Consider the following 12105-nt stretch of genomic DNA (forward strand, 5'->3'; position numbering starts at 1 on the left):
TATCATAAAGGATGTTGAAGTGAAGTTATTGTGGTTGTTCCTACAGACCAAACCCACTAGTGAGTCAGCGGTGAGCAGCACTGGGGACCCCATGCACCACAAACGCTCCAAGATCAAACCGGATGAGGAGCTACTCAGCCCAGGGGCCGTATGTTGCCAGGTGAATTTAACTGCTCCACCATTTATCATGTAGTCCAATGAACAGATATCCTTATCCAGTATTAGAAAAAGGGGTATGCTTATGGTATTATATGCTAGAAGACGAGATGAAGATAATGAACAGAATTGATGGTTTACTGCGTCGGCAGCCGTAGAATAGGATGTGGTGTTTGTACTGTTCAATTCTGTTCACACAACGCATAAACAGGCGTGCACACACACACACACACTCAGTCATTCACTCAGACGGAGAGCTTTGGGGCCAATTATGTGACGTACTGTAAAACTATTTATTTATTTGCCTGTTTCATTCGGCTGCTTGTTCGGGCTACCGCCTCAGAAGCGATAAGCCACATTGATCTTGGCGACACCAGAAGGAAATTGTTTTCCTTTTAATCAGATGCTTAAGTGAATGGAAAAAAATGAAAGAGAAATTAGACTGCATGTTTTCTAAAGGGCTCTCTGTGCGCTTGTGTCTGGAATGAGGCCTCTAAAGTGACTCTGTGTGCTTGTGTCTGGAATGAGGCCTCTAAAGTGACTCTGTGCGCTTGTGTCTGGAATGAGGCCTCTAAAGTGACTCTGTGCGCTTGTGTCTGGAATGAGGCCTCTAAAGTGACTCTGTGTGCTTGTGTCTGGAATGAGGCCTCTAAAGTGACTCTGTGCGCTTGTGTCTGGAATGAGGCCTCTAAAGTGACTCTGTGCGCTTGTGTCTGGAATGAGGCCTCTAAAGTGACTCTGTGTGCTTGTGTCTGGAATGAGGCCTCTAAAGTGACTCTGTGCGCTTGTGTCTGGAATGAGGCCTCTAAAGTGACTCTGTGCGCTTGTGTCTGGAATGAGGCCTCTAAAGTGACTCTGTGCGCTTGTGTCTGGAATGAGGCCTCTAAAGTGACTCTGTGCGCTTGTGTCTGGAATGAGGCCTCTAAAGTGACTCTGTGCGCTTGTGTCTGGAATGAGGCCTCTAAAGTGACTCTGTGCGCTTGTGTCTGGAATGAGGCCTCTAAAGTGACTCTGTGCGCTTGTGTCTGGAAGGAGGCCTCTAAAGTGACTCTGAGCGCTTGTGTCTGGAATGAGGCCTCTAAAGTGACTCTGTGCGCGTACAATAGAAGCAAGCCTGTAGACTCAGAGCTCCACATTCGGTGAATGAAACTCTTTTCTCTGTTCTCTCTCTCACACGCTCTCTGTTTCTCTCCATCTCTCTCTGCCTTCCTCTGCCATTGCAGGTCGGTACTAGCAGTAGAGCGAGGTGATTTTTACGAACCATAACTTTGCCAGAGAGAAACCTTGTACACCCTCGGCTCCTATGTTACAGTCTCCAGTACTCTCCAGGCTGCCCAGTCATGTAATGTTTACGGTGACAGTGAAATATGTCTTGACTAATGGAGCAACCTTGAGCAGGAAGTTAGGGTTAGATTCCTGAAATACTTGGCTCAGACCTGTCGTAGCTCAACTCCCAACACAGAGCAGAGCTTTCAGTGCTACATTTCCGCTCCCAGACTCACGTTTTACTCCCGGTGTGCTGAACAAGGCCAGATTCACACGATTACACCTGTGGAAAGGTGTAACAGAATCAGCCTAGGTTGGTTAGGGGAGGGGAGGGTAGAGTAGGGGGAGAGAACGTTTTGGTTGTGATATGACTGTGGTCTTGACTCAAGAGTGTTGTAAGGAAGTCTGTGAATAGCATGTGTAACCATTACTTAAAAGTATATATATTTTCAGCCCCATGAGTTCCGAGCTGATATGGTCTTACTTACTGTATACAATATTTCAATTTCGGTTGTTCTCTGCACTCTAACTCTTCTCTAGTGTCTCAATGGTTAACCTCTTGGACAACCAGGTACATTTTGTAAAAAAAACACTTGTTCTCACCTGACAAAATAGAGGTGGCAGGTTAAATAATGAATACGTTGCCTGTCAGTGAAGCGTTTTTTTTTTATTTAGATTTATTAGGATCCCCATTAGCCGACGCCAAAGGCGACAGCTAGTCTTACTGGGGTCCGGCACATAACGAAAAAGGCATTACAGACAAAAGATTTTACAATTTACATACATTCAAAAACATGAACATGTAGTGTGTGTACATCTATCAGTTACACATACATGTCAGTACATACACACAACAAGTAGGTCACATGGGGGAGAGGCGTTGTGCCATGAGGTGTTGCTTTATTTGTTTTTGAAACCAGGTTTGTTGTTCACTTGCGCTATATAAGATGGGAGTTCCATGCACCCATGGCTCTGTATAATACTGTACCTTTCCTTGAATTTGTTCTGGACCTGGGGACTGAGAAAAGACCCCTGGTGGCATGTCTGGTGGGGTAAATGTGTGTGTCAGTGCTGTGTGTAAGTTGACTATGCAAAACAATTAGGAGTTTCCAACACATACATAGAAGTGATTCAGTCAGTCTTTCCTCAACTCTCAGCCAAGAGAGACTGGCATGCATAGTATTAATATTAGCCCTCTGATTACAATGAAGAGCAAGACGTGCCGCTCTGTTCTGAGCCAGCTGCATCTTAACTAGGTCTTTCTTTGCAGCACTTGACCATTTGACTGGACAATAATCAAGATAAGATAAAACTGGAGCCTGCAGGACTTGCTTTGTGGACTGTGGTGTCAAAAAATCAGAGCATCTCTTTATTACGGATGGACTTCTCCCCATCTTTACAACCATTTAATCCACACCATTCATTACCAGATTCAGCTGAGGTCTATAATTTAGGGAATGATTTGTACCAAATACATGCTCTTAGTTTTAGAGATTTTCAGGACCAGTTTATTACTGACTATCTATTCCAAAGCTGACTGCAACTCTTTTTCGTTCAGTGACTTCATCAGCTGTGGTTGCTGATGCATATATGGTTGAATCATCATCATACATGGACACACATGCTGTGTTTAGTGCAGATGGCAAGTCATAGGTAAAAATAGAAAAGAGTAGAGGGCCTAGAGAGCTGCCCTGCGGTACACCACACTTTACATATTTGACATTAGAGAAGCTTCCATTAAAGAAAACCCTCTGAGTTCTATTAGATAGCTCTGAATCCACAATATGGCAGAAGTTGAAAAGCCATAACAATTCTCAATAACAGGTTATGGTCAATAATATCAAAGGCTGCACTAAAATCTAACAGTGCAGCTCCAACAGTCTTCTTATTATCAATTTCGTTCAACCAATCATCAGTTATTTGTATCAGTGCAGTACATGTTGAGTGCCCTTCTCTAAAAAAGTCTGAAAGTCTGTTGTTAATTTGTTTACAGAGAAATAGCATTGTATTTGGTCAAACACCATTTTTTCCCAACAATTTTCTAAGAGCTAGAAAATTAGAACCAGTAAAGGATACTTTACCACTCTTGGGTATTGGAATGACTTTGGCTTCCCTCCAGGTCTGAGGACAAAGACTTTTCTCTAGGCTCAGATTAAATATATAACAGATAGGAGTGGCTATAGTCAGCTAACATCCTTAGTAGCTTTCCATCTAAGTTGTCAATGCCAGGTTTGTCATCTTTGATTGATATCAATCATTTTTCCACCTCTCCCAAACGTACTTTACAAAATTCAAACTTACAATGCTTTTCTTTCATTATTTGTTGTTTTATGCATGAGTATGATGGCTCACTGTTCGTTGTTTTCATTTCCTGTCTAAGTTTTCCCACTTTGCCATTGAAGTAATCATTAAAATAATTGACAACATCAAATGGTTTTGTGATGAATGATTCGATGAAAGATGGATTTGAATGAGCCTTTCTGCCCATAATTTCATTTAAAGTACTCCAAAGTTTTTCTCCATCCTTCTTTATATCATTGATCTTGGCTTCATAATAAAGTTTCTCCTTCTTTTTGTTGAGTTTAGTCACATAATTTCAAAATTTTCAGTACGTCAGCCAGTCAGATGTGCAGCCAGCCTTATTAGCCACTCCTTTTGCCCCATCTCTTTCAACCATACAGTTTTTAATTTCCTCATCAATCCATGGAGCCTTAACAGTTCTAACCGTCAGTTTCTTAACAGGTGCATGTTTATCAATAATTGGAAGAATGAATTTAATAAATTCCTTAATTACAGCGTCTGGATGCTCTTTATTAATCACAACAGACCAACAAATATTTGTGACATCATCCACATAGTCACAGCAAAATATTTTGTATAATCTCTTATACACTATTTTAGGCCCAGTTTATGGAACTTTGGCTTTCCTGGACATAACCACTATATAGTGATCACTGCATCCACTGGGTACGGATACAGCTTTAGAACAAAGTTCTAATAGTATTAGTAAAAATGTGATCAATACATGTGGATGATCTTGTTCCTGTAGTGTTTGTAAACACCCTGGTAGGTTGATTAATAATCTGAACCAGATTACAGGCACTGGTTACAGTGAGAAGCTTCCTCTTAAGCAGATATCTTGATGAAACCAGTCAATATTCAGGTCCTCAAGAAATTAGATCTCTCTGTTTACATCACATAAACTATCAAGCATTTCCCACATATTATTTAGACACTGACTGTTAGCACTTGGTGGCCTATAGCAACACTGCAAAATAAAAAGCTTTAGATGTGCCAAGTGAACCTGCAACCACAACACTTCAATAACACTTGACATAAGATCTTCTCTAAGCATTACAGGGATATGGCTCTGAATATATACAGCAACACCTCCACCATAAGCATTCTTCTATAGATGTTATATCCTTGTATTGCTACTGCTGTATCTTCAAAGAAATTATCTAAGTGAGTCTCAGAAATGGCTAATATATGAATGTTATCTGATGTTACCAAGTTATTGATTTCATGAACCTTATTTCTAGGCTACATATAATATGGGCTATTTTCTGCCCCCTGGGTATCTTATCAGAGATAGACATAATATGAAAAAGAGCAAACCATGCAAGAGAAAAGTATATACATTCAGTAGTCCATTAATCAGTTGGTGTTTGTAAGTGTGTGTGTGCTGTGGGGTTGAAGCTACAAACCCATAGGCTTGGCACTCTCATCCCTTCCAGGCTTTTGGGACAATGAGCCTGTCTCTGGCAGCTTTCATGGCTGGGATAAGTTATTTCCTCTTCTGGCGCACAGCTTCAGGATTGTCCTTGTTGAGGAGGATGTACATTCCTCTCAAGTTCTTGGCTCTTTCCAGAACACCTACCTTGTCCTTGAACCTCAGGAACTTGACCACTATCGGAATGGGCCTGTTATCTGGGCCGGTGGTGGGTTTTCCAGTCCTGTGGGCGCGTTCCACCTCAATCATCCTGTGGTCTCATGTGGAGATTCTGCATTTCCATCCACAACAATGTGGTTCCGCCTTGATTGTCCCTTGAGATAATGTGATTTCTCCGTCATTGTGAACATGGATTCCCATACAGATACTGATGTCCTCTCCTAATGACTTACAGATTACTTTCACCTTGCCGTTCTCCTGTTTTAACTCATCAAGCTGACCCTGGGAGGACTTTGTTCAGGTCCTGGACCTCTCTGGTCAGGTCATCCATTATTTTATTAGTTGACTCCAACAGAATTTAGACACAACACACAACAGCTATTTACTTGTTGCTGTAACAACTGTTGGTAGAACTCTTTTTGTTAGTTTAGAAGATCCTTCACCTGTGATAGAGAGACACCACTGTCCTCAACGTTACTCCCGCCGGCTTTGGTCTTTGTCATAATAGCAACATAGGTTACGCCGGGAATATTGAAAACAACATTGAAAACAACAAACAACAAACATCACGGATCTAGACAGCCACAAGGCTGGGACAATCCGCGGTCCCAGCCACAATGGCTAAACGCATCACGGGCTGCGTTTTAAACCTCAAGAAAAGCCCACTAGCATGATCGGCACCTAGCTAGCAGCTAGGCTAGACCTGGCCTTGGTCAGCAGGATCACTGGACAGATAGTGGCGGTCCCAGCAACTGATGCCGACCGTGTCGCGGTAGCTAGCTAGGAACCAAACTTTTTCAATAGACTTTAAAAACGATTTTTTTTCTCATTTTATTCAACTGTTACCATGCACCTGCAAAAAAGATAGCTCAGATGTGCGAGTGCCTTTTGGAATTTTAAAACTTTCCAAAACAACATACTTTCCAAAACAACAAACGGAGCTCTCCCTCGTTCCACGCTCAACAAGAAGTGACGCGAGTGGGGAAATCTGTTCTCGCTGTAACCCTGTCAGTGTCTGGTTATTGTGACACGGTCAGTGTTGGGTCACTACTGTAACACTGTCAGTGTTTGGTTATTGTGACACGGTCAGTGTTGGCTCACTACTGTAATACTGTCAGTGTTGGGTCTTTGTAACACTGTCAGTGTTGGGTCACTACTGTAAAACAGTCCATTTTGGGTCCTCTTTTCTAACTCTGTCGTGTTTCTGTACTCTAGGACCATCCTGATGGGATGACTCTTGTGAAGGAGGAAGGGGACAAGGACGACAGCAAGCAGGAGCCAGAGGTGGTGTACGAGACCAACTGCCACTGGGAGAGCTGCCACCGGGAGTTTGACACCCAGGAGCAGCTAGTACATGTGAGTACCTGGTCATTCAGTATTGTAGCCTTCATTTCCAGGAGGCAGAATCAATAGGAGACTATGGCGTCTGGTTTTGCGATACTACCTCTGTCAATTTCAAGTTCAAAACGTTATGACACATTTAGAACGCAGATACTGTGCAGATAATAGCGCAGTAAGTAGGACACCCGGTTTAGAAGTCCGTTTTAGGAGCCCCCTCCTCCAAGTCGACTGGTCCTATAGTTCTCCTGGACTTCTGTCCCCAGTCATAACACCCTCTCCACACTCTGGTCCAGCAGCCTCCCCCTGTATGTCACCATGTTCAGTGCAGAGTGTTCTGCAGCCTACAGGCGTTGAGTAATGCCCTTGCCGGATTCCAGATTGGTTTCGGGGACGATGGTTAATGGGCTCAAAGGCTGCCGAGCACGTCTCTGTTGTGCTACGACACTAACTGATTTGGCCGGCACTGACTAGACTAAATCCTGCACAACCAGGCCGTGAGCCTCCACTGTTCTGTACTGTCTACAAGTCTGTACCGTATTGACTGTAATATACTCCCCCCCCATCTGTCATACAGCTCCTCACACTGCCCAGGAGAGGGATGACTCTCATCCTGTAGAGCCTGAGGGCCTATTCTTAACCCAACTATTAATGATATTGCTGATGCCGTTGGTGTTGGACTGGTCTCCCCTGTGACCGGCTGTGTGTTACTTACCACTAGGCCCACTGAGAGGGGAGATTTGACTTCACTCTCAGTGTTTGATACATGAGAGCTGGAGCTGAGGGGCTGATGGTGAGAAGGAAGCCACCGTGGTGTCCCTTTTAACTACATGTATCTTCAAGCACACACACACACACACACACACACACACACACACACACACACACACACACACACACACACACACACACACACACACACACACACACACACACACACACACACCAACCACCCTCATCAGCACACATCTGATAGATAGATCCCCAGCTCTCCACGGCTGTCTATCCCGGCGTCTGACATTGCAATCCGCGGCCGCGGCGGTAACCCCTATCTATAATTGATATCCTCAGCGCGGAATGGGCTGCCTCCCGCGTTTGAAGGGCTCTGCTCAAAGGTTGAGGATCTTGACAAGTTCTTGCCCCTGTTTCCGGGGGGCAGGGCGATTTGGGCCGGGGTGAGGGGGGTGCATCATACTGGGTAAGAGCTTGTTCACTCTCCTTTTAGTTCCACCAGGTGAACATCTGTTTTACACTAACAATGTCCACTCTCCACACACTAACTACCCTAACCTCACGTAGGTTTCACTGCTGTGCGTCTGAGAAGAGATATTGGTCCATGTCAGGAAATAATCAACACGTCCTCATTGTCTTTTCCCCTTGCAAGTTCACTCAGAATAGTTTTTTTTCTCTCCGTCATTGTATTTTATTTCTCATTTTATATGCCCATGCAGATAGGGTTAGCCGGGACATGCTAATGAAACTATTTGCCTAGCGAACCCCTCCCGTCAAATTCAGCGAGCGGGGGAGAAAACCCTCTTATCTCCAACCCTCCCCCTCCTTACCCCCACCCCCTTCAGTAATAGGATAAGTATAGTATTTGGACCACAGTGTCTCTCCTCTAACGCTGGGGGGGTGGTGGGGGGGGTTCCATACAGCCAAACAATGGGATATCCCTTCCCCCTTTATTTAAGCTCGTCTTATAGAATGGTTATGGAGAACAATAATAGAATATGCTTCCAGCCTGGCTTTGATTGGTAGTGTGAGGTGAAGTTAACAACATAGTTTTCAGTTCTGATACATTTGGAATTGTTTGATTGTTTTCTATCGATTGTTCTTTGTCAATAGTCTGATATTAGTGCGGTAAAAACTCTTAAATTAAACTGCTATTTGAAACAAGCGAGGCAAGTTATACACTTCACAACTACTATTTGAAGTGTTAAAAAAGTGATGGTTACGTAGATGAAGATGAATTGGAATTCAAATCCGCCGTACACCACCCTCATTGCTTTCCACCTTGTTCAAAAGCGGCTCCTGTCGCGCTCCTGATGCACATTTTTATACTCTACAAATGCACTCGCGCCAGGGACACGCTGTGCCCGTTCCTTTATCATCCGCGTTGAAGCGCTCTCGGTGCCGCCGATAAGATAAACATCGCATCTACGCAATTTAGCTCACTTATCTGGCCTACCCAGTCAGCAAAAGCGAGGCGGGTGTCAATTTTCAGTTGCTGTATTTATTTAATTTCTTTCTCCCTCTCTCTCTATCACTTATTTCAACTCTGCCTCTCAACATCAACCTCCCTTCCCCCACTTCACCCTCCCCAAACTCCAATACCTTTTTTAGCATCACTCTCCCGCTCCCGCTCGTTTTCTCTCCTTTTCCTCTGTACCCTCCGAGGGAGCACTTTTAAAGATAAGCGGTTGGTGGTGGATTCTTTAATGTCTCTGTCTGAGATGTTTGGGGGTTTTGAACTGGGGTGGCTTTGGAGAGATGTGGGGTGACCCTGAGCCGGGGTGTATGTGTACCTGCATGTTGAAAGTAGCGGTCAACTTCGACCCCCCCCCCCCCTCATCTTGATACTGTGCTATTCTGGGTCATCTCCCTAGGTGGCGTTGTAATGTCCTTGTTCTTAGATGGAGATGGCATGATGTTAGCGTTAGCTCCCCTGTTAGCTCCCCCAGTATACAACCATGCTAGAAGGCGGTGGTTGCAGCCTGCGTGCCTCCCCGGTGTTGAGGGGAGATAAAGTTGGGCTCAGTCAGAATGCGGCCCCCTCTCCGCCTGCTGGCGCAGCCCTTTAATTGGTAAAATGCAGATTCTTTTTTGATCAGGAGAAGGATTAGGCACCTTATCTGTCTGGAGTATCTTACTCCAAGATGAAAAGGCTGTGCTGAATTACACATGCCAGTTCTAACCCCCCTCTCTCCTCCACTCTCTCCCTCCCTCCTTCCCTCTATATCCCTCCCTCCCTTGCCTCTTTTCCCCAATTTTTTCTTTCTTTGCACAAAGCGCTTCAGCAATTGACATCACAAAAGAGCATATGATTTATTAGGCTCTGTTTGATAAAGCTAAACGGTGTTGCGGGTCCCACAGCTTAGTGAAATTGCCTTGTAAACAGGCCCTATTTTCATGCACGCTTGCATTCTAATGTGTGTCCCAGAAAGAGTTTGATAAGGATACACTGTAGATGGATTTTGAAGTGGTTGGGGAAAATGGAGGAAAGTGGCGAAGTACTGATGGGATTCTGTGTATCTGGTGTGTTTATGTGTATGCGTGTGTAGCTATAATACATGCACAGCAAATTCTCCAGGGTTAAATCAACCACGAGTGTTAAACTTAACACTGAAAGTGTGGACCCGTATAGACACTGGAACAGTGTTAAATTAACACTTTCCTTAGTATAATGCCTTATTTGCATATTTCCCATGGTGCCTCGCCTTTCAAGTGAATTGTAGAGATACCACCTATTACTGCATTTCTTAGTGACAGAGACATGTTTGTTGCGTTCATCCATTTTCAGTCCTTTGGAATTCACCAAGATCCTAAGCGAGTATGTTAACATTCAAATGTGATTCTTTAACACAATACAATACGTATTTTATAAGGCCTTATTTTGAGGGCCTAGATTTACCCTAATACAGTGGCCTAAAATGCATGGTTTACAGGCCACAGCAGGCCTGCAAGTCACATTACACTGGCTTGCAAAGTGACGTGTAAATCCTATTGGAATCTAGTGATGTTACGTTTGATACCAGAGCTCTGAGGCATGCGTCGAAATCGCTAAGCAGCTAACTTCGAAGCAGTGTGCCGATGCGCGTATCACTTTATCAGAAGTACGTCATCGATGACGTCCGAAGCTTCGTTTGATCAAGTGCTTTTTCCAAAATGCGAGATCCCACTGATTTCGATGTGGTTCCGGTGCTTTCTTCGATTAAGCTGCTACTGGATACCATACTTATACATCTAGTTAGGATTTTGTACGTGTTGTTCCACCTGACCGGTAGCTTAGCAGGTAGCATAGGGAACTACGGAACATTCAGGGACAGATATGATGTCGAATCCCGTTGAAGTCACACTATTTAAAAAATAGTTTTATGTGAAACCACACTATTCTGCACTGTTGTCCAAATCATTTGTTTTATTTAGTTTAGTATAAGCTTCTGTCTTAAGCATCCTAAATAGTGCCATAGATTCAGTTTTTTGAAAAATAGTCAACTTGAAGGCAAAAAAGGGAAGCATGAAGCGAGATGCGAACCTGCTAATCCAACTGATTGTGGGCTATTAAAGCCAACGACTTGCCGCTGCGCCACGGTGTTTTGATAAAATCAGTGGAAAAAAAAGAATCTGATAATCACACGTTGCTATTTATTGCTGACCAGCAGACGTCACTAATTGTGAACAGATAAGGAAGCTCTGAGTAATGAACTTATTTTCGACAACATTGGCTGGAAAGCCTCAATGCTTCAGGAAGCCTCGTTTCCCCATCACTATTGGAAATCAGCCAGAGAGGGGATAGCCAACCTTTGTAATTTGTCATTTGTAGCTACAGCCTGCATTCAGAATGACTCCCAGGGTTGGGAAGACTATGATATAAGACTACCTAAAGAAATTGGAACAACCATTTCAGTAACGGATACAATAAATCCAAGTAACATATTAGTTTAGAAAATGTATGTAATTTATATTTGAGTATCAAAATATGAATTAACCAATCAATGTACAAAGCATAGATATTGAAACAAACAGTTCTCAATATCAACCTACAATAGAGCATGTTGGGAATGGTGGGCATGATAATGGTGATAACCATATGGTCATGACCATGATAACCATATGATAATGGTGGGCATGTTTTTGGTTCAACGCTGTTATTAACACCAACACTGGGGTTATTGTACACCAATGAGGGTTAATTTAACACTTACAATGTTAATTGTTCTGTTACACTAGGTAACGCTAGCCAATTTGCTCTGTGGGTGTAAATCCATGAAATTATCTGGATTGAGTGAAAATAATAAATAATACAATTTCCTTTGAGTATATTTTGTACCTGTCCTATGCAAATGATGCATATCAAATTGTGTGTGTTTGTATATGTGTTATATCAGTGTGTTATACACTAACATTGATACGTCACTCTATACCTGTAAGCGTATGTGTACTGTGTGTGTGTGTGTGTGTGCGTGCATGCGTACGTGCGCATGTGTGTGTCCACTCTGTGCTCATCCCAGCCCGCGCCTGTGTCTCCCTCTGCCCCTCTTACTCCTGAATCCATCTCAGTGGCCGATAAGCTGCCAGGGTGAAGATGAATAACCCGCTTGTGTGCTGCCGCCACCGCAGCTATCAGCACCAGTTTGTCCATTACGCAGGGTCCAACACGTCCTGTCTGTCCATCCGCTCAGCATTGAGATTATTGATTCAATACAAATTGCCATTAGATCATGACCATTAGG

At 43.6% G+C, this 12105-nt stretch overlaps 1 protein-coding gene across 4 annotated transcripts in view; it reads left to right on the forward strand.

Annotated features, from left to right (window-relative positions):
• LOC106590190 (transcriptional activator GLI3) overlaps positions 1-12105 on the forward strand; it is a 130296-nt gene that overhangs the window by 105682 nt on the left and 12509 nt on the right. For all 4 annotated transcript variants that reach the window (XM_014180928.3, XM_014180925.3, XM_014180927.3 and 1 more), the window contains 2 exons: positions 47-160; positions 6530-6670. In XM_014180928.3, coding sequence (XP_014036403.1) covers positions 47-160; positions 6530-6670 — 255 coding nt within the window. The remainder of the gene's footprint in view (positions 1-46; positions 161-6529; positions 6671-12105) is intronic.

The sequence above is a fragment of the Salmo salar genome, chromosome 29 (assembly GCF_965601325.2).
Source record: "Salmo salar chromosome 29, fSalSal1, whole genome shotgun sequence".
Lineage (NCBI taxonomy): Eukaryota > Metazoa > Chordata > Actinopteri > Salmoniformes > Salmonidae > Salmo > Salmo salar.